Source organism: Sturnus vulgaris, chromosome 3 (assembly GCF_052056855.1).
Source record: "Sturnus vulgaris isolate bStuVul1 chromosome 3, bStuVul1.hap1, whole genome shotgun sequence".
Lineage (NCBI taxonomy): Eukaryota > Metazoa > Chordata > Aves > Passeriformes > Sturnidae > Sturnus > Sturnus vulgaris.
The window spans coordinates 18,542,438-18,566,121 of record NC_142245.1 but is presented as its reverse complement, the minus strand read 5'-3'; the positions used below and the strand labels follow the sequence as shown (position 1 = coordinate 18,566,121).

Sequence of the window (23,684 nt, the reverse complement as noted above, 5' to 3'; positions counted from 1 at the left end):
TTCTGCAGTGTAATTAACAGTAGAATCTTTCACAGTAACTCCAGTCATGGGGTTATGCAGTGAAATTTGGTTTTGCTGGTGAGCTTCTCATTATGAGCCATTGAAAAGAAAGCCTGGCTTTGATTTGACTTCTTTCTCTGAGTTGAGTTTAGAACGTGTTTGAGTCACAATGCTTAATTACAGCGATTTTCAGTATTTATGAATGCATCTGTTGTTTAAAGTGGCATTTCTAGGCCATCTCAGATATTTTTCACTAATATGCTAAATTCTAGTATCACATGTTCAGGCACCATCTTAGTGATAGAGGAGGAGCTGCCATGCAAACTTCATTGTTGTTTTTCCCATTCAGGTCTATCCTGAAGCCAGAGCTTGGGTGCCTGAAAATGCAAGACCAAGTCTCTGTGCTGTAAATTGGCACAACTGGATACAGCCACAAATGCTGACTAAAAAAATAGTTGCAGCCTCTGGCTGAAGGCTAACATAGACTTGAATCCCCAGCTGATATTGTTATGCCCAGTAAACAAATGAAAAATAACTGATAGGGAAATAAGAAATGGGAAAATCATTGGGTTTGCAAGCAGTAGGTAAGAAGTGAATGCTGTCGATTCAGATTAATGACATGGGCTGCTTCACTGCAGCCATTAATTAAAACATTGACCCCTTGAAATTGCAATATATTGTCTTCATTTGTAACACCAGCTAATCTCCTGCCTTTCTCCCACTTTCTCTTGACAGAGGGAGAGGCTGAGGAATATTGAGCGGATTTGCTTCCTCCTGCGAAAGGTGAGCGTGAACCAGCCAAGGATTTGTGAAGTTTATGGGAATTAAAGCCATCCAGTGGCAATGTGCTTTTATTTTCTGTGTGATCCTCATATATTTTATTGATGGAAAGCTGGATTCTACTGAGAAGTGAAAGTCAGGATGACCTTGTAAGGACAGAGTAAGACAAATTATAAAAGGTTGACATAATAGAGGATGTCTGGATAAAAACTGAACTTCAGAACATCAGCCCATTTATTGTGGAACAAGCTTTTCCAAGCTGGTGAGTCCTTTTACAGTTCAGCTGGAGGTTCTTTTATAGTCCTGTAAAACTGCTGTTATTGTTGTAGTACAGGCTTTTAAAATACCCTTTTTTCTGAATAGTGGCTTACTATTTGACATGCTGAACATTTTTATTAGTTACATAGCTAATGTTCAAGGTTTATGGTTAATTCAATAGAAAAGTTGATAACAGCATGTATTTTAGCTTGGCAGAGGTGAGATGCTGAGTGCCTCAGCTTCTGAGAAATTCGAAGGAGCTGATAGATTGTGGGTTACTTATTTGTGGCTTCAAATAGGATTTTCATAAGCAATCTTTGTTTTTCCTGACTGTGTCTCATTGAAGTACATTGTGTTCTGCAGAGTGGTAACGAAGCCACCTAAATCCTGCATTTTTCCTTCAAAAGGTCATCACTGCAGTGTGGACTGCTGCACACACCCTAATCAAGCTAAGACCTAAATTCAGATAGGATTTTAAGAAATTGGTGGCACCATCCTCAGAGGTTTTGGGAAAGCCAGTGCTGGGGATTATGATTTTGGACTGTGACTCCATGCAGAACCTATGGGCTGCCATCCTCTGCTCAGTCAGAACCTGAAAACATGAAAATAAGGGAAAATACTTTTCACCAATAGCTTCCCAGTTTATCAAATAGGCAGCCAGCCAGTCTCAAGCTGTGCCCCAGTTTCTTGGACATAAAGCAGCTCTTGAGTGGTAATGGTATAATATGTGTGAGCCCCATGGGAATGCCTTGCCTGCATCAATGTTTAATTTTTATTGCACCTCGGCCTTGTTGTGAATGGCAAAATGGAGCATTTTGGCTAATTGCAGACTCTGTATTCATCAGGGATTGGCTTGCTTCTGGTTCACTTAAATGGTTTGTTAATTCAGCCTCTTCTTCGAAGTTCTTTGGGGACACATTTGTTTTAATTGAGAGATTATATGCAAGAAGAGGAGGGTGCAATAACTACAGAGATTTGTAGCCTTCAAATCTGACAACCACTAAAAATAGCTGTGTTTTATGTAGTTTAGAGGAAAATTGAGGAAAAACAGTAAAGAATTGAGTGCCAGCTATATTGATACAGGAAAATAGCTGTTAGGATTCTTCCAGCAAGTACTAAATATATCCTTCAATATTGTGTGGCTTTAGGGTCTGTTTCTATTTCTCTGAAACAGCATCATACCTGTTTTGAAGTGAGGAAGTTCTTTTATAGGGCTTTGAAAATAGAGGTATCTTGCTATTTATGACATTAGAACTTAATGCTTAAGAGCTGATTTAATTTTATTATTTTAAAGAGGTTATAGGTGGGCTATAAAAGTATGTTCAATTTCATTATACGCCAGTTTTAGAAGGAGTTCTTGGGAATTGTTAAATTGTTAAATATGTCATAGAAATCTGATCCCAGTGAGCAAAGACTTTTTTAAGGATGTGTTTTTGGGTTTATCTCCAAAATACTCTGAGAAGTTTATTGAGAAACTGTGACCAGGTGTGTGACATTTCACCAGATATTATATCACTTATCTAACTTATTTCCAAACCAGAATGGAGGAGTCAACTGTTCTGCAGCCAGGCAGAATTTTCTGATGTTTGGTTTGGGGAAAATGTTTCTATATCATTAAAGCAAGCAGGGTTTGTGTGAAACTGATATATATGATGCTGGCATGCAGGAACACATGGGTCCTTGTTTCTATGGTGCTGTAGGATTAGATAAGCTCAAATTTTCTGATTACTGGAGAATGATCGATTTGGCATAAAGAAGCTATGAACATTTTATAGCCACAATCAGACCTCTCCTGCCCTGAAGTAAACGAGAAGAAGGCTTCTTTTTTGAACCCAGCACCATGTGGGGTCCTCTCAGGTGCCTCATTTGACTGGGTGCTGTGAGGCTTTCCAGGATGGATTTGTGTCCGTGGCACATCCCATGGTGCAGACATTGGTTGCCATACAAGTGCCAGGTGATTCACACAAGACACACCAGTGTGAGCAAATGCTGTGGAGGCTCTTGTGCTGTAAATTGCCTTTGTTTCCCTGAGGATGTGATTCCCTGGCTCACTGCAGTGCTGCCCAGAGGACACAAACTAGTGGTGGGTGGGAGCAGGGCAGTACAGAGCAGCTCAGGCTTCTTGTGCTTATCAGCCCTGCTGAGGGGTGCAATAGGCAAGATGTGCCTGTGAGGTCCACCAGGATTTTTACAGTCAAATATTTTGGTGGGGTTGTTAAAATATATTCAGTTACCGATGGCAGCAATACTATTTAATTGTATTTGCAGCTGTATTTCAAGAAATCTATCTAACCCATTGATTCCTTATTTATTGATACCTAATTGATACTTACGTTAACACTAAGGACAATTAGGAATTTCCTAGATTAAAATACAGTCAGTTTCATTAATCAAGCACTGTAATATTATTACTTTACCTTGGAGGAAATTTAAATTAAATTTTGATTAGATTATTCATCATAATTTTTGAATTAATTCAATAAATCCTTACTAAGGAGGAGAGCTGATTGAACTTCTTGTTCAGTGAACACATTTTAGATTTCAGTTTGCTCATGCCAGACACTGATCAACAATTTAAGTAGCCCTTCTCCAATTATCAGCAAACATTTGTTTATAAAGCCCATTAAGCTAAAGTAAGAGTGATTTCTGAACATCAGAATTGGAACTTAACTGCGAGGGAGTTGAGGTAGATAAAAGATAGGCTTTTATTCATTTTTCTAATGTAGTGCAGCATTTTAGTTAAGTTATGCCTAAAATTCCTAAAACTGCAAATATAAGAAAACACTGTACCAGAGCTCAATCCTTTTTCTTGATTTTGTTTGGGGTTTTTTGGCTTTTTAATTTTTTTTTTGACAACTCCTGAGGGGATAATGGGAAGAGAGTAAATTCAGCAAGAATTCTAACCACAGGCAAGGTGACATTAATCTCAAAGATGTTCCAGATGAACTTGAACTGTCTTGAAAAATACAAACAAATATGCAGACAAAAACCCCTGCAGAGATTGTATTTGAGTAACCAAACTCAGCCAGTTCAGCACTCCAGTACTAGCAGCAGTAAAGTAGATAGTGAATCAGGAGCTGGGGTGTTTAAAACAAAACAAACCTAAAATCCTCTTCACCTAATATTTTTTGAAGCAAGTTTTAATGTTTTAGTTAAGTGGTTGGGCAGTGCCAGTGCTTGGTCTGGTCTTGTACCTCTGTCACTGTGGTTTCCAGTGGAGCTGGATCTGCTGTAGTAATGGTGGAAATTTATTCTGTATTCAGTAGTTCTGGTATTTACAAGGTTCAATTCTGCTTTTTACCTCTTTGCAAAAGTAAAGTAAGTGTCTATTTTAAATTTGTATTTCATTGTATATGCCCTAATACTCGTGATAGTTATGTTTTAACTGTATTTACAGGTTTTGGTAAATAACCAAAACTCATATTAGCTCAAAGAGTGATTGTAGAAGCCATTCCATTCAGACTGAGATAGTGTAAATAAAGTGTAAAACCTAATGAGTGTAATACAGAATGGCAGACACAGAGTGTCTATCCAGTTTTGTTTTGGTACATTTCAATATTTATGTGTTCTGTAAAAAAAAGTTAAAATTGCTCACGTGTGTGCAAGGAACAGTAACCCAGAGAGATGAGCAAACAGGAGCTTGAAGGGTTATGGGTTTACACCACGGGTTCAGCTGTGGGCAGAGCATTCTGAGGATGAACATAAGGCTTGGTCCTGTGTCTGTGTCATGCCTCTTTGTCAGCACTGAATAGAGACTCTCAAAAGTTTGGACAAAACCCCACAAAACGTTCAGTGTAACATTACTGAGCTCGTTGGATCAGCTAACAGGGAACAAGTTAGCTTTTAGGCTTTTCCTTTATAGCAGAAGACGATTATTTGAGTATGGGGATATTTTTCTTTGTATGTATCTAAATAGTATGTGAAATCAACCTTGTTAAAAAGCCCTATCTCTCCTTGTTTACCCTAATCCAGCTGACTTTTTTTCCTCCCATATTTTGGCTGAAGGAGGCTGACCAATATGCACTAGAGTAATTGCCATATGGAGTAATTTTTTTACTTGGACCTTGATAGGCTCCAGACCTTCACCTTCCAGTGGCTCCTACCATTCCCTGCTTGCAGCAGCTACAGTGGCCACTCTCCTTTGAGGGGTGTCAGGTGTCCCAGTGAGTGATCATATTCTTTTCTTCTTGATAAATTTGCTGGTTACTGCGAGGATCACTCTCTCTGTTGTTCTGCTTCATAGTCACTGGCAAGACTGAGATGATGTGATGGATTTTAAGAGTGTGTTTTTGGGTCTGTGTGTTGATTGCTTCGTCGGGCATTTAGGGATTTATGGATGTGTGACATTCTCTTACCCAGTCTGCAGGCTGATAGTCATTAGCAGAGCACTTCTGTAAGCCTATAGCATGGCTCATTAAAATGCTTAATGTGAGGTTATATAAGCAAATTTAGCAAATGTGACGCATAATCACAAGGAATTTTGAAAGTGGTGTACAACCATCCATATTGTAAGAAGGAATCATACTTTCTCCCTGGGGCTGAGAATTCTCCCAGGTGGAAACTACAGCAGCAAGACAATTAGTTTGTTGTGAAACTGGGAATGGCAGCAATGGTTTTACCTTGGTAGTGCTGTACAGTTTTTACAACATCAATAAAAATGTTTTAATTCCTCATTAAGTTGGACTTAACCGAAAAAGATAATGTTGCAGCATAGCCACACTTACAGGGTTAAGTCTGCAGGGTTAATATATCCCAGGTTTCCTCTTAATTGGTAGTGGACATTTACTCTTTGAAGCTTAGGTGCTTATGTTATCTAAGAGGAAAACAGAATTTTCAGTCTAATCATAAGGCATTTTTGGGCTGTGGAAATAGCAGTGATATTCTACCTTGCAGGAGAAAGAGGCTGATGTTTCCAGAGTTCTGATTAACTGCTGCTCAAACAAAGATCACAAAAGGGAACAAAAAATGGCAGCGTGTGACATTTTTCCTGTTAATAGTGATTGTTACAATGATGGAGCACATGAACTTTGTCCACTCTCATTAGAGACCAAAGAGTTCATCATTGTTACTGGCTTCTCAGTACATGATGTGCTTCTTGATGTATCTAATCTCTCTCTTTTCACACCTCACCATTGTGATGAAACTGCTGAGCTTTGAGTAATCTTCTGGGCAGTAGGAAAACTGTCAGGAGATCCTTCCCACAGAGTGGCTGGGAGCATAAACCCCAATCAAGAGGCAATGTGGATATCTTCTGAAGAGTGAATATAAAATTCTGTGTGTAGAAAAAATACTGCAGATACCAAGGTTGCTATTCAGTGTCTCCCTGTGACTCAGTGCAATAGAAAGGTTATACCCGGGCAGTGTATAAAACTATTTAAGTAAATCCTATGTACTTTAAAGATTATTTTTATCCTCTCAAATGCCTTTCTTTTTTTTTCCTCTCCTCAATCTTTGCACTTCAATTTCAGAAGAGTTGAATCCTTTTGAGTGGATCACATTAGAGTTTTGTCAAGACATGAACTTAATAGTAAGTGGCCTGATGAGCAAAGTGAATCTGAAACAGGCGTTCATTCATCCTTTTTGAGGTTTAAACATATGATCTGTTATTGGGACTACAGTGATATTCTGAGTTAACATTATCAGATGAAAACTTCACATTTTAAAATTGTCTTAAGTCAAAAGGATAGTTTTAGGCCGCTTCATTTGTCTTTCTGGAAGAAAATATGATAGAGGAGCAACTCTGCTTCTGTTGTATTTAGGTGGATGTTCTGTTGTCTTACATTTTCCCACTTTTTGAATTTTGCATTCTGTTCTCAGGTTGGATACTTTGATCTTTTAAAGGTTGTGTTGTGTTTCAGCCAAGATGACTTTCAGCAAGACTTGGCTCTCCTTTTCCATAGTGTTTTCTTTGGTGTTTGTGTTACAACAGCCTTTTTGGTCTCAGGTAAAGAATAAAGCCGTGTTGTGCCAGATGCTGCAAAAACCACACGGTAATAAATACGAAGAACATTTATTTACACTCACAAGGCATGTACAGAACAGGAAAGGAAAGGTTGCACGGTTGTTATGATGATAGAAATCTTGTTTTTGGAGACCTACTTAGTTTTCTTGTTAGCAGGCAGAGCTTGAATATTTTATTTTTTACTGAAGGTAAACATTTGTTTGCTGCTTTTGAGAGGTCTGATGTTTTGTTGTGTCAATAATTGCATGGGATCTTGAATCTCTACAGCAGCTGTTCAAATCCAGCCCAGCTTGGAGTCAGGCTCAAACTGCTGTGGTCACACTGAGGATTGCTGGGAGTGAAATTATCTGGTATTGCATGCTTAGAGGCTTGGGATGTTTGCTCTGCAGAAATACTGATAAACACAGGCAATAAAATGAGATAGATCACTGTCAACATCACACTGAGTATGAGCTACACCCCTCTGCTATACATACACACACAAAATTAGCTTCCAAACTGCCTCAGAAGAAACTCCAGAGTTTGCATGCAGCCACTGGAATGAAGGATATTGCTGTTTCCGAGGCATTAATTATACCTGCAGATTTTGGAGGATGTAAGCTTGACATGCTTTGTAATTAGGAGTTGGACTTGATTGCATCAAGCTTCATAAAACTAAATTCATTTAAGTTCTGCTTTGTTTGAAACACTCCAAAACTTTTAAAACTACCTTAGACTCTGAGCATGTGCGAGAAACCCAAATCTGGTCTGTATTTCAGTACTCCATCCTTATGTGAAAGATACTGCTAAACTTCTATTGCATGATAATGCCAACTTTATTCTGGCCTTCAGAGTGGCTCTGACAAGATATTTTTACAGTAGGAAAGAGTATTTTTACACTTCAGAGATAAAATCTGAAGTTAGCTAAAAATACATTCGTACACAATTTTAAGTTTATGAAAATCATTACTTATGGTGGAGTTCTTTTTAGACAACTTTCACACAGCATCTCTCGTTACTCAAAAGAGACAGGAAATAAATTCTAAATCTCCTGTTCATGTAAATAGTGGGGCTATCCTTAGGCTGGACAAGGGGAAGAAAGAAGAATGATGATAGGAGAAGCGGAGATACAAGAAAAGGAAGCAAAATATTTGTAACTGAAATATGACACATTTTCACTAGCTCTGTGCTGGTTTAATTGTTTTCTGCAGCTTGCCTAAATGAGGAGGGAGTTAATGTATTCACAGTGATTCACACTTGGTAGAGGTTTTGTTCGCAGCAGAAGTATGAAGGACATAATGATTTTCCCTGAATCGTGTAATAGATTTCCAGACAAAACCTGGGCCTTCAGTACCTTTGTTGCCGAGCTGCCTTTTTCAATTCTGCACTCTGACAGGAAATTTAGTACAGATCATCTAAAAGCTTCTCTCTTCACTTCTCTTAAGTCTTTTCTGCCTACTTCTTTGTTACATCTGCTATCTATGAGGTGTGATTTGGGATGAAATTGGGCATTCCCTATTCAGTTAGTCTTTCGGGCACCCACATAGTTTGAATTTCATCAGAAAGACTGGAACTTGGCACAGGAGCTGTTTTGCAGAACTAATAATAGAATTGGGATCAAAGAGCTGGCAGTATTTATACATTGTACACAAATTTTCCCATAAATGTCGCTTGACTAGAAGTGGTGCATCTCTTCTTCACACTTTCTGTTTTATTTTAAAGAGATTGCATTCATATTTACTAAAAAAATATTACCATTGCAGTAAAAATACTGAATATAATCTCTTTTGTCTTTTCTTTGGGTACAGTATCATATCTGGAAAGAAAGTCCTTAAAATAGGACTAAAGAGCTGAGAGGAAATGTAGTATTTCTGGCAAGCAATTCATTCACTACTGACACTCATTGATTAAGTGAATTGTGCCAACGCTATTTTTAGTCAATTTTACAAGTTCCTGAAACTTTTCAAAAGTTAGAGCATAACAATTGTTATTTTTAGCAATAATTGCCTGAGGATGTCTGTGTGCTTACCTAGGGATAATGAGAAGATAGATCCTGCTGTGTCTGCCAGGTGCTCATAGCAGGGGGAGCTTCTAAGGGGAGAAGTTATAAAAACTATTGCAAGAGTGAAAAGTTCAGTCTTGTGAATCAGCCACAGTTTGGTCCTTATCTCTCTTCTGCTCTAGGGGGAAGTAGGATTTGCCAGAGTGATGCCTGATGAAAACTGGAATATCCTTTGCAGGGAGATATTCATAGTGTTATTGCTTATGAAAATATTTATGTGCAAAACTATTTCAGATTAACTGACTGTATTTTGCCGCTAATCTCATCTCTGAGTGTTTAGTCAATAATCAAAGTGCCAAACAAAGTGTCACTCTCTAACTGATGACCTCTTGCTCTACAATTCAGCTTCTCCCAGTGCTGTCCTGCGGGATTTGTAAACATAAGTCCTGACACTGGGAGAACATCAAGAGTAACAGCAGAATAAGCTGAAGATGCAGCAGCAAAAATGTAGATGAGTAATATTGTCTGTACTGTGCTCCTGAGAGCAGTGTACTTCTCAGCCACTTGGGGTGATGGGACGTATGCATCTGCTCCTCAGAGCTGTGTTGAAATATTGACAGAATTTGACTTGCTAATGGCCTATATTTGCTCTAATTCAGTATGCAATAAAGTATGTACTTGCATTTTAATAAAACGAAGGAAGTTAAACCAAAGGTCACCGTTATATTTGGCAGAGTGTTCAATGTGGGTTTAAGTTGGGATCACACCCTATAAAGCTGCTATGCAATTACAAAAAGCAATATAATTCCTAAATGCAGAGCACAGTGATTTTACACCGCGTCTGTTTATGGATGCGGGTTTTTTCTGCTGTGAGTTAAATGTCCTACCTTGCCTCTCGTTGCTGATGTTTTCTATAAAGCTGTTGTAGTGCCAGGGAAGGAAATGTCTTTGCCACGCCTGCACTGCACCAAATCTCCTTCTCATACGGAGCAGCCCTGTAGCGAGCACTTGTTTTCCAGCATTTTATGGAAGTGTCAGTCTCGGGCAGACCCCCAGGAGCAGGCCCCAGGCCCTGGCTGAGCCGTGCAGATGGCTGAACCTCATTTTGATCACCCCTGAGGATTCTGCATTGGTAGCCCTGCCCGTGAGCCGGGGGCTGGTTCTGTGGCTCTAATGAGCAGCTGCTGCGCTAATTGCCGCTCTCCTGGTTTGGGGTGAGCAGACAAAGGCAGCAGGAGCTCCTGGAGCAGCCCAGCTGTGGGGTGGCCTGGCTGCTTGTGCCTGAAATACCAAAGAGAGGCAGGGCAAGAAGGGGTTTATTACCCTGTTTTCTGCCGGTGCTGTGGAAATTAGAGGAGTTGGCACTCCGGGGTTGCTTAACCCAGCTTCTCTTACGGTTCGGAATTAGCTTAGAAAAAGGAAGGTCGTGAAGATGTCTCCTGATCCCTGCTGAGTGGAAAAGAACAGTTTGCAGAGGAGATGCACTTGTAAGATCACAGCACATCTGCCCTAATGACGTGCCTTCCAAGGATGGGGCGCTTCTTGAATTGTGCTGGTGCCCTGCAGACCTTTCAGTCTTTTTTTAAATCTGTTTCATAACCTTTTTACCTGTTGGCTGCTGTGACCTCCCATGGGCTCTGCAATACCGAAATATTTATAGATATTCCTGATGAGTGTCCTGTAAAAACCTGATTCTCGTCTGTCACTCCCGTTGAAGTTATTACTGATCTTAAGAAAAAGCTCAAATATTCTAGTCATAAACTAGCTCCAGTGGAATATATAGAATGGAATATAATTATCCCCATGTTGCAGAAGAGAGAGACAATGAGAAGTGAAATGATAGGTCTAAATATAAATGTGTTTAGTGGCTGAGATGGAAAGAGCATCCAGAAATCCTATATTTTAATATTAGATCTGCTACTGTGTCACAGATGGATATGGAGTGAGAATAGTAATTAGGCTCTTTTTGTTATTAATTTCATTGTCTGGTATTTGTGCTGTGGAGTGACTTACATTCACATCACTTATAAGAAATGTTTAAAGAAATTCCAATAGCTCTTTAGAATAATTGAATTACATTTACAAAGCTTTTTGGCTGCTTTCATTGTGATCTTGAGCAGTGGGTGAAGGGGTGACAACACAGATGCTATATCCTTTTTTTTTTTAATTTGTGTCCTGCATTTGGTTTGTAACATTAAGTCTTGCATGTGTGTGCTGCTGCTCTCCCCCAGATAAAATGTAAAGCTGTATATATGAACTTAGTAGGTTCAACTGCATGTTGTCCTTTTGATGATCTGGAATCCATTTCCCAGGCATTTTCTTTTGAACTGCACAAATCTACCTACCAAACTGCTAAATACTTCTAGAGGTTTGCATAACATGGTTTTGAATTACTTAAAATGGTTTTGTTACCTGTTTATGTTATAACAATTTGATGCTACTGAATTAGCAACTAGCAAACAGTCTGTAGAGACACGAACAAGTGTGGATTTTAACAGGAGAATTGAAATAAATTGGACCTGAATATTTGGACAGAAAACCTCAGTATATTTACTGTGACAGCATTGTATTGGGCTCTAGGGCAGCCTTTCAGAAGAGGTTTTGGAAGTCAAGTAACTCAAATCATTTAAAGTAGATTAGAAAGATACACTAGAAAAGTGGAAAGAGTTGATGTATTTCAAGAGTAAATTTAGTGGTTTGTGTGTTTGATCAGTGAAAAGAGTATGTTTAAAACTGTTGGAATTATCAAGACATGTGGTCTGTGTATTTAAATTGCACACAGTTGACCCTTCTCCTTAGTGCGTGCACCAGCAGGAGGAAACAGATTATTTGTTTCAGAGTATGTACATACACACAGTCTGGGCTAAGGCACATGCTACTACTATTTTTGTGTAGTTTTGCTTTCTTTTCTTCACTTTTTTGCACTGCACTTCTGATCTTTCTGGTCTGTGCTGTTCAGTTAGGGGGATTTCAGAGCCATTAGATAATCTCCCTTTGATCTCACAATGTCTTTAACTCAGCTGACACTCCCCAGTAACCCTGGCTAGCTTTGGCAGGCTCTGTAGGGATGGATTTTAAAGTGTTATTGCAATAACTCCTGTGTCCTGAAAACCTTGGGTACACCTCCACCCCCTCTTTCCCTGCTACTGAGGAGGACAGTTTCTGTCAGCTTTTTTGAGAGATGTGGTGGAAAAAGCAGCAAATGAGCACTATAGAGACAAGCTGCAGTCATCCTCTAGTGCAAGCAGATGCAGTAGCAATAACCACTGCAATAAAGCAGCGTGCACTTAGATCAGACCTAATGTGGGGCCTGGGAGTGATTCCACACATGCATGATGCTTTCAGGCTTTTTGTTGCTTTCAGGTGGATGGAAAGGGCTTTGTGTGTTTTTAAGGTGAACAACTCGCTTCCTCTGGGGTAATCACCAGAGTTTTTCACATTACATGAAGGAGATTCAGCCCCCACTTCCCTCCAGGATTTTCCTGCTATCTGTAGGAGGAGAAGGCAGGCATTAGGAAGGGTGGTTGTTTCAGCCTCTAGCAGTGTAATGAAGACTCTCAGAAGCTCTGGTAGGGTGGAGTGTGTAATGGCTGGCAATTTTTGGGTGCAGTGTAAAATCTGCAGTTGCAGTGTGGAGGTTGACATGCACAGATGGAGACTGATGTAGACTCTTGAGTGTTTTGGGGAAAGGGACAGCAATTCTGTGAGAATTATTATTATTGTGAAGCACGCAGGAGCATTGGTCTAAGCAAAGCGCTGGAGAGAAGCATCTTCATGTTTCTGTGGCTTAAGAGTGGGAAAACTGTTTGATTTCACTTGTTGCAATTTATTTTCGAACTGAGAATTTAATAGCATTGATGAAGGGATGTTATTATTCCTGCTATATTGTTTTCCCAGTTCTGTTTTCTGTGATGTATTTTATGGGCCCTGTTCACTGGTGAGACAAACTGCAAGAGTCATTCCATGTAAAAATGATACAGTGCCCTGTAAAATCAAAATTATATTTGAGGAGGAGGAATCCATATGTAATAAACAGAATAAGGAGGAAAGATACAGACAGAAAAAGACATATTTATCTTCTGTATAAGAACAACAGAATGGATTTAGGAAATAGGAAACAGAACAACATTATTGAGAACTGAGCTTCTCTAAAGAGGTCTTCATATTTCTATAAACAGAAAGAAGCTGCAGATAGGTGCTTAAATTCAGTGCTTGTTTTCCTGCTCTTTAGTTCAGCCAAACCTAGATATCTATCCATAGCAAAACCTGCCTTATTTACTTTGGAATTAGAGAAGGATCAATCTACATGTGCAGTGTGTGTGTACTACTTTGTATGAGAATGAATTCTTGTGGTGAGATGGTAATGAGTATGATACCCAACTTAGGTTTTACACTGTAAATGCGAATGATGAATTGTGAATAAGGGTTTACTGATGTGGACATTTACTTAACTGCACAGTTATATCCGAGCAAAACTAAGAAAGTTACAGTGGTTTCATTTTCCCTTGCTTATGTTGTAGCAAAAGGCATTTTTGATTAGCACCTTTTTTTTTTTTTTTGTCTAGAAGCTGACTTCCTTTTCAGGCTTTCCTGTGGTTTTCCACCGAGATATATCAGCCAGCTGAATTTCTGGTGGTAAATGTAGTGTCATTTGAGTTTGGGACTCCAAGTGACCAAGTGGCATCCCTTAAGAATTGTGCTGCTATGCCAGTTCCTCCTTCTTGCCCATGTTTCATAACCATCAGAGGCTTTATCTTGAGCTGTGTCAGAAAGCAGAGGTCGTTATTCGAATCAGGATGTTCCTGGTTCAAAATAGAAGTGGACTATTTATATCCTAACATGTTTACCATCTGACAGCTTCCTATGCTCTCACAGGAATGAATTAAAGACATTGGTTTAATTCCTGTTGCAGTTATCTGTATCACTGAAGTTGCTCTTCAGTTGAGTACCTCAGCAGGAACAACAAGGATTGACTGCTGCTTGTTTCTCAGCCAGCTTTCTTCTCTCCAGGAGCTGAATTCTGTGTTTGCTGAAGTTGATATTAAGTTTTCATTGTTTTCAGAGGATAGAGTGTCAAATTGCAGGATGATTCTTATAGCTGAGAACTGAGGCACTGTTTTATTTTAGTTGTTTACTTGACCTCATAAGCCTTGCTGTTAGTGCCTTTCTATACTTTATGCTTCAAAGTCTCTCACCTCCTTTTAGATTTGGTCTCAGAAGTACATCAGCTGAATATAACTGGCTTTGCACTGGGCTTTGTTTGCTTCTTTGCATGAATTCTCTCCAGAAACAGTGATGATCCTTTATTTATGTCTACAGGAAAATACCACTCCACAAAAAGGGTGAAGAGACATAAATGACCATTTGCTGTTCTACCAAAAGTGTAGATAGATTTAATTTACACCAGAAATTGTGACTGGAAAGTGAGCCTGCTTCTGAGAGTCTTCTGCTTCCTTTGTTTCCTTTCTAGTTTCACTGCAGGTTTTTGTGTTGTTTTTCAAGCTCTGCATAAATATTCACTGTGAGTTTCCTTCCCTGTTATTGCCAGCCAGCCCACTGATCAGGCACCAGGGCTGCAGTCTCGCTCAGTTTATGTATTGTGTTGGAATCAGAAATCAAATATGTGAAAATGAATGTAATGCTTTTAAGTGTTGTGGTGTTTAGTGGGCAGACGTACATCATAAAGACCTTTCTTGTCTACAATTTGTTATGAAGATGAATCATTCTTTGGGAAAAGGTTATAGTCATGTTGTAAATCACATTCTAAAACTGAAAAAAAAAAATCCAGCAGTGATAAATAAGTACCATCTGGAATCTGAACTATATAATTGTATTAGGATTTGTCATCCACGTAAGATAAGCCCTTGAGAATGTTTAAGTTGAAGGCACTGTCAAAGAGGTACCCAAATCTGTTAACTTCTTCAAGTACTGAAGTGAAATGAATTAAAACAGTATGTTCCATGTGAGGAGGAAAGACTCCTAGAACCAAGATGATGGAATTCCTTGCAGCACAGCTGTATAGGAGTAGGTATTTGGAGAAGCTGTATAGTAAATTTTACCCTGTTCAAAAAAAAAATAGGGCTCACTTTAATTATTTGACAGGTGATAATGAATTGTCATCAAAAAAGGCTCCCAAATGCCTTTTGTGATTTAATTTTGGTTGATGTATCTCCAAAATGAAGCAGTGGATGCAGATGAGTTGTGTATGAGAAATATGTACTGCTGGAAATTAGTCTTTTCTGTGACTTGAAGTAAAGAAACAGGGATTGCTGAGAAAAGTCACGGGAAGAAAACAAGAGAAGAAAGACAGCTAAGAAATGGGAAAGCAGAGAAGAAAGCAAAGTGCCTTTTGAAATAACTGCTCTGAATCAACATCACATACATTTCTGCTTCTGCCAGCTGCCCACTCATTTTCTCTTTTAATAGAAAGAATCGTCATGATTCTGAAACAAATAGTGTAGGGAGCCATGGATTTTCTTAGGAAGTGAGTTTCCTGTCTTAGTGGGTTTGTGCTTGCAAGACTGACTTGGAAATGGATTTGATCTCTTTATGGTGTATATAACATATCAAAATGGTAGAAACAGCACTTTGTTTTTCCAAAGGCACTCCTCCAATACAGAAGCAAAGCTTCAGGAATAGTTTTGTTTCCTTTCTGAATGCTTCAGTGATAAAACTTCACTTTTTTTGAAAGCTCTTTTACTGCCATTCATTTGGTCTCAAAATGTTTTTGTGAGGGAGGCAGTAATGTAATGTGTGTTCTGTAGACATAAATCTGGAACACCAGATGGGACAGTGAGTGATTTGTCCCATGTCTCTCAGCAAGCCCTTGGAGTTTAACCTTGGGTGGAACCTTAACAAACCTGGCCCTGGGTCTTGTGCTTCTTGCTCAAAGCCACGCTGTCTGCCAGCTGAGGTGTGTCTAGGGACAGACACACAGGACACTTGCAAGACTTGCAGAGTTGATTTGTTCCCTGAAAAACTTAGGTGACTAAAATCAGAGAGGTGTTTGTTTTACTGACTCCTGTTATTTCTGTTCCTTCCTTTTAGCTGGTGCTGCCGGAGTACTCCATCCACAGTCTTTTCTGCATAATGTTTTTATGTGCTCAGGAGTGGCTCACACTGGGGTTGAATGTTCCTTTGCTTTTTTATCACTTGTGGAGGTAAGCCCTTCTTCTCTATGCTGACTGCTTGTTAGCCTTGCTTGCCAGCTCAGCACACATGCAGATTGTGTGAACAATGAAGGACAGTGATAGGAGTGTAGATGAGCATCTCTTGCCTCGAGGCACCTGCCTATGAGCAGCTGAAACTTATATTCCTGGAGAAAAAGGAAATTTTTTTATAACTTAGGATGGCTAAGGAAAACATATAATAATACAACTGTGGCTTTCAGTTACTTAGGTGAATATTCTGAAGGGTGTCATGATCCACTCACTGCAAGTGAGTGAAAACGTGGAAGTGAAATGGGCTGGAATCTGAATGTGGAACTTAGTAAGGCTCTAAATACTTATCAGATGGGGAGTTGTAAGACAATTCATATCTAAAAGAGACAGACCTCTCTTGGACCTCTTCATTCAGTTCTAACAAGGAAACATTTCCATTGTAGTTGTGAAGTAGAGACTGGGAGAGTTGACAGATTTTTGTGTTCCATCTTCTTTGGCAGCATTTTGTTGGCTTTTTTTTTTTGCAGTGTAAAGTAAGTTGTTTCTTAACAGTAGTAAAGTGGGGAATTTCTGTTCTGCAAGGGAATTCTGTTTTAGAGACTCGTGGAGTAAGTGAAGAACTGTTTCTGCACACTGCCCATATGAAGAAGTGGGTGTGTTCCCACTCTGGATCTCTGAATTGTGTTTATATTCACCGAGGGGCTTCCAGAATTGATCACGTAAGACCTGCTGTTGTTTTCCAGACAGGCAGTGCAGCTGCTGCTGCTGCATCTTCCTCTGCATTCTAGTGGAGGATCAGCCTTCTGTTGCTTCTGAAAATAACCAAGAGACATCAGTGGTTGTCAGTCTGGAGACTTCCCTAGTTTTGCATTTTCGCAATGTTTGTAAAAGCACAGATGATTTTTGTCTGTCAGGGTCTCTTTGTGTTACAAAGGTACATATGGTAGCAGAATAATAATTCTGTAAAGAAGTCAAAATCATCATCTCAACCAGGAACTAAAAAGCAGTCGCTTTTTTACACTTTTTTTTTTCCTGCAAAAGCTTGGTAGTAATGCAGAGTCATATGATAAAGTGTATTATACAGAAATTAGAGTGCCAGTATAGTTCTCAGAAATATAATGAAATGAAGCTACAAGTGCTTTTCTCCCTACTGTTCTGCTGCAATAAAAATGATAATGTTTTATGCTGCTCTTTTGCTACGGGTTAAGAACCCTTAGTGTGACAATGAGACCCTTTTTAAAACTTTCTAAACTTTTCAAGAAGAAAATGGTCAGATTCTAAGTAATGATATCAACCTTTGGAGAGAAATTTTGATTTTTTTTTTCTATGATTCTTCATATGCTTTGCTGTAAGTGCTCCATAATTACTCCTGCTTTAACCGCAGACAAGTTTGGGCTCATTGTGTAAAGTTCTGCACAGAACCATAGGAAGACACTGTGTAATGTCCTCATCCAAGAGAATTAAGCAAGATCTCACCTGTGATTCCCCATAAAAGAACTTGTGATCTTATTAGAGATTGTAAGCGGGTGTACTAACTCTGGAAGGGAGAAAGGCAAAGTTATTTTGAGAACATCTCCTTTCAAAGTTTGCTGCTGGTCACTTGCTTGGTGTTTTTATGTCTTCCTATATATCTGTTTATCCATCTGTAAGCAATTAGCAATCTTCTGCTTACTTTGTCAAAGCAGCAGAAATAATATTTCCTCTGACTTGTGCTGATCTTAGAGCAGTTTATTACCTTGGTGAGGACTTCTTTTTTTTTGGGTTTTGCTTTTGCTCTTTACTGCAAACGAACTGAGACAAAAGCTCCTTTGCCAAAGAAGTTACTCTGTCATGATTTTCTTAAACATTTAGTCATTTGCTGAGAATAATTAGAAATTTCTCCTATGTAAGGAGAAAAATATTTTCTGAAGAAAATTATTTGGATGATAAATCCTTGAGCAGTGCCACATGTATAAAACATTAGTCAGCCACTTTTTACATTACTCCATATTGGCATTTTTCCTTTTCAGAGTTGGAGGAACTTAGCTATCAGTTGGTTGGGACTGTCACCTTTCATCATGTCTGAAATCAGTTGTGTAGGTGCAGTAAAAGCCCAGTAATCCTTCCTCCAGTCTGTGATCACAAACCACCATATATTGTCACTCACAACGTGCAAGTTATTAGTGGATAAGCCAGAAATAACTCTGTAGGAAGGGGAAATGTTTTGATCTGAAGAATTAATAGAACATAGAAAATCCACATTCATTAATTGCTTGGTTCTGTAAGGAAGAAGTGCTTAGGCTAGCATCCTGATTTTTACAATGTCTGGAAACAGAGGCATGAGAAAGAAAAGGGAATTCCTCCTATATCATGGAAGATGGTAGTCAGGTGTGTATCTGCACATACTTAATACAGATTATTACAGAGTCATTCCAGGTGTCTTCTCCTGCTCTTTCAGGTATTTTCGTTGCCCAGCAGATAGCTCAGAGCTGGCATATGATCCACCTGCAGTCATGAACGCAGATACCTTGAGTTACTGCCAAAAAGAGGCCTGGTGTAAGCTGGCCTTCTACCTCCTTTCCTTCTTCTACTATCTCTACTGGTAAGTCTGGCCATTTCACTCAGAGAATAGCAGCTGCTTTCCATTTCTCTTGTGAAATTGCGTTTAGGAATGGTTGGAACCAGTTGGACAATTTCCTTAGTCTCATAAAATGTTGCTTCTTCTGTTGTTAATATTGATTCAGAGGACCACTCCCACTGACTGCTGGCACTTCAGTACAGAATATTTAGTGTTTACCTAAGGCCTGAGCCAGGCCCCAGCACCAACCAGAGGAAATAACTTTTGCTTCCCTGTATGGTAGGATGTAGGATGGGTGAAATAGTAAATGTTATGCTAATGGCATTACATCAAATAAAAAACTGTAATTCCTTATAATTCAAGAGAATCATAAGAAAAATACTACACCTCTGGTGTAGTAATAACCAAGATGGTAAATAAATGGGTAGGAAGGTGTGGGGTGGGAACATGGGATGCACCATGCCTGTAGTCATTCCTACAGGCTCCCTTTCATGACAGGAGAAAGCCTGTGCATGATCCAAACCCCTAATTAAAGTACATTCATAAAATATGCACACCAACTGGGCATTGTCCCCCTGCCCCTTTCAGCTGTCACATGTCCTCAGTGCACTGGCACAAATGCCCAGTGCAAAAAAATGTCAGGATCATTTAAGGTAAGGCCTTGCCAGGATCCCAGTGCTTTTAGTCACCCCTGTAATCACACCATAAAAACCAGTGGACAGCAAACTCTAACACACTTGAAATGGAGGTGATGCTTTAGCTGTCTTTCTTCTACTCCTTCCTGGTGATGTTTCTGCATAGAGTTGCCTCTTCAAGCCAGTCTTGCAAGTAGTAATCCCTCTGCAAGGCAGATTTTTGTGCTGGTGAAAGAAAAATGTGTTTTTCTCCTCTGATTACTGGTGTCTTACCTGTTCTGCTGTTCCCCACATCTTGAGGAGTCACTGCTGCACATCGTTGTTTCTCAATATTCCTTTTGAATGCTGCTGAGGTTTGTGGAGAAAAGCATTTTTTAACTTCACATTTTTGTGTTGGGATCAAAGTCAGGTCTGTAGTGTGGTGTAGCATTTCTCCTGAGACTTTACTGCTGTGCAGCTTCCTCTGAGCTCTTCATTCTGAAACATGGCCACCATCCAAAATCCACTGCCTGGTGCTAGATAAAATAGTAAAAATTACAGACTCTTTTTCAATGCTTTCCTGGGTATTGGCAGAATTAGAATTGCACCAAAATGGAGCTGTGGCAACGTACTCAGTTTTCTATGCTTTCCAGAGTTGCATTTAATATGTATGCATTCGGTCCAGCTGGTGGCTGCATTTTATGTTTCTTCTAGTGCACAGAGTTCTTTTCCAAAGGAATCAAAACAATGCAATTCCATGGAAAAACCTTGCCTGCCCTGCCGAGAGTTGCTGGTTGAAGCTTTAAAGATCAAACACACAAAATGGTTTTGTTTCTTCACTGTTCAAATCCAGACATCAGACTGAGCTTTAAAAAGCTCAAACACAGCTTGTGGTGCAGGAGGATGTCGATAATGAATTTGTTATTTCTTGAGTGCCTTTTGAAACCCATCTTGAATACACCATAATTAAGATGCTTTAGAGAGATAGAAAGAATGCAAAGGAAAGCACAGGCCATACAGTCAGACCTGAGGAACAGACAGCAAAGGGTTATAAAAATCAAAGTGCTCTGCATGCTTCAAAGGGATACTTTCATATTGTGTCTTTCTTTTACATCCAGCATGATCTACACTCTGGTGAGCTCTTAACTGAAAGATCATCACTAAAGACTGAAAACAACAAAGGCTGGAGGTGCAAGGACGAGTGAACCAAGGGATGCATGATTAAAAAAAGCAAAGAGGAAAACTTTGAACCCAAGCAGTAAATACGGTACATGAAAGAGATCCAGCAAAGAGAAGCAGAATACCATGGGAGAAGGGCTGAGTTAATTGTGTTTGTCTCCTGTTTCTCAATGTATTGCAGCAAATGATTTTCAAAATCCAAGCAAATAAAAAAAAAATTGCAACGACGTGGGCCAAATTATACAACTATTCACCTCTCCAGGGATAATGCTGCTTGGTTTAGTGGATTCATTAAAACTGTAATCCCTACAGTCCCTGCTGTCTTCCAGGAAGCAACATTTCTGTTCTTAAGGACTGTTCTGGACTGAGGAAGCACAGGACAAGATGATCTTGCACAGAAAGAAGAGCTGTACAACACATTCTGAAAATGAGCACTGAGTGGACTTCAGATAAGATGTGTGACTGTCCTGCAGGGCTGTTCTCATGACACTAGTCAAACAGGGATGTCAAATCTCATGGAACTGCTTCAGTGGTTTTGGTTTGTTGGGTTTTTTTAATCCAACCACAACAACAACAACAAAAGAATTTGCAGTTTCAGTGTTCTGTATTCTAACTATATGCTCTTCCTGCAGGCAAACATCCAGTATGTTTCTGTACTTCATTTGTGATGCACCAACACCATACAGTGAGATGTAGAAGTACATTGAGTTTAACCTAATCAGGCCAAGCACTTATCAAAATAGTGTTCCTCTGACTGAAAATAAACCCCAAACCAGGTAAAAACTTGCATATATTTAAAGAGGATTTTAGAGTAGCTATTATATTCATCACAATGCTGGATAGCAAATACTGGGCCAGCTAATTGTGGTCTGTAATTCTGCTTTGCAGTTTTACTTCTGCTGTAAAATTTAAGCTGGAACAAATACACAAAATGTCTTTGTCTTGTATGAGGTTCCTCTGGAAAGATGTTCAGTTTTTTATAATTTAAAGGTTTTAAAATTTTGTCATAGAATTCTCATTCAAATTCATTTATATGGGCTGCATATCTTTATACGTATATATGTATATACAAATACACATCTGCATAAATACAATCTATTTACATTTTAGGTTAATCTGTTTGACAGGGCAAAGGTATCAAGTGTCCAGAACTGCTGCTTCTGAAATAAATATATTTCAGTGCTGATCCAGGTGAACCCAGACTCATTCCCTCCAAGTCACTGGTGCTGTGGGTAGTAGCAAGGCTGTAAACTCGAGACTAACACCTTGGCTCTTGCATTGGGATTGAGCTAATAAGGTGGGTTTCTAGCAGAGGCTGGCAGAGAACAGCATGGAGAGGCCCATCTGTCCCCTGGCTTGTTCACAGCTGGTCCTGTTAGCACAGCTTGCTGCTCACCACGTTTGGTCTGGCTGCTGAGAGCCAAGAGACTGATCCTGTACCAGGCTCTGAGGTGTTGTTAGGCTGGGCACAGCATTTCAGCAGGAGACATGCAGTCTCACATTGGCTGCTGACTCATCCCATCCCTGGCATGTTCCCTATGGAGCTGGAGTTACTGTGTGCCTGCAGTGCCAGGACTCACTCTGCTTTGGCCTGGCTATGTGAGCAAAATTAAATCCTGTTAACCAGCAAGGCACGGTGGCTGCATGCTAACTCTGCTCCTGGACTGTGCCTGGGCTCTCAAAATCCCAAATCCTGCCTGGGCATTGCTTGGAATGGGGCTAGGTGCAAGCACAATACTGGGTCATTCTAACAACATTTATATGAAGTTGTTGCAAGGGTTGACATTCTTTAATTTGCAATAGTTTTATTCATGAATTTTCAGTAGTTTTTATTGGATACGTTTTATCTTCATGCATTTATCTTCGTGTATACCCAGTTCTAGAAGCATCAGGCTGCCAAGTGGAATGTTGGGAAGCTGATTTGGACTCTGATGGTTCATGAGTTTTGATTGCACACACCACAGAGATGGCTGAAGTGCTCTTGAAATCACACTGACCCTGCATGCAATACAGATGTGCTCTCTTGGAGTGAGCCTGAGCTAAGAAACTTCACTGGATCATTACAGACCTAACTGATAAAGCTCTGCTGCAGTGGAATAAGTAATGCACAACCCATGAAAAGCTGGTGATTGTCTGTAACTGAATTTCTTCTCTGCATCCTAACTAAAGCATCTAGTTCTAGTTCTGCAATCTAGTGTAGGAACTAGATTCACAGGAACAAATCGCAGTGAATAACTTCTAGATGTCTTGCTACCTCATAAAAGTTTCATCTCTGAGCAGGTGACTGAATCTTTCCATGCATCTTCTAGGATTTCACAGGAGATGAAAAGAAATTAATTCAGGTTCCCTACATTCCAAATACATGCTTTAAAGTTCCATTTTATTGAAAAGCGTGGAATTTTGTGAGGTTGGATGGGTGAAAGTATGATCGTTCTTGCCTGAAAACACACAGTTTTCAAGTGGTAAGGTTTGGGGGTGAGCTGGACTGCCAGCAGATCAATTGTTTGCCTGCAGGGATGAGTAGAAGCTCTGTGAGTTTTTTGTAACTGGCACTGGCCTATAATTCTTTGCACAAAAAGCAATTGTATATGTGAGTCTTCTGAATGCAACCTCAGGGGACTTCAAGGACTGGAGTGGATATGCTTGGTCATTTGAAAGAGGTTCTCTATTTCAGGCAACTTTACCAATACACTTCCCAAACTCCACTGGAAAGCAGAACACTTTATTTGATCCCACTGCTGCTTTGAGTGAGTGTTTCCAGGATTTCACTGCTCTGGTACTAGAAATTTTTTTTTGCATTTCCAGAGTTAATTTATTCTTAGATAATTTATTCCACTTGCTTTTGAGCCAACATTAGCCTAAGTACACTTTCTCTCATGCCACTTAAGATTTCAATATATAGAGAAAGAAGTCCTTTTCACCCTCCACTCTGATAAAAGTGAGCTGTCTCATGTCCTCCCATAGAAAACTCTATTCTCCATGTCTTCTTTAAAGGGTTTCTCTGTTGTCTTTCCAGTAGAATTAATCTTTCTTAAGAGTGGATTATCACAGCTGCTCAGAGTATTCTGGAGAGTATCTTGCTCTAATTAGTCCTTGCTGTGAATGGACAATGAAAGCTAACAGTCTCAGTTCTGTCCAATAATACTTACTCAAAAAAGCAACCACACAGCTCTGAATAGCATTTTGTTTGTCT

General features: G+C 39.5%; 1 protein-coding gene across 2 annotated transcripts in view; it reads left to right on the top strand.

Moving 5' to 3' along the window:
* CNIH3 (cornichon family AMPA receptor auxiliary protein 3) overlaps positions 1-21,677 on the top strand; it is a 44,852-nt gene extending 23,175 nt beyond the window's left edge. For both annotated transcript variants that reach the window (XM_014877392.2, XM_088161130.1), the window contains exons 3-6: positions 736-783; positions 16,029-16,141; positions 18,579-18,722; positions 20,431-21,677. In XM_014877392.2, the coding sequence (XP_014732878.1) occupies positions 736-783; positions 16,029-16,141; positions 18,579-18,722; positions 20,431-20,458 (333 nt within the window). In that variant the 3' untranslated portion in view covers positions 20,459-21,677. The remainder of the gene's footprint in view (positions 1-735; positions 784-16,028; positions 16,142-18,578; positions 18,723-20,430) is intronic.
* The last annotated feature ends 2,007 nt before the right edge of the window (positions 21,678-23,684 follow it).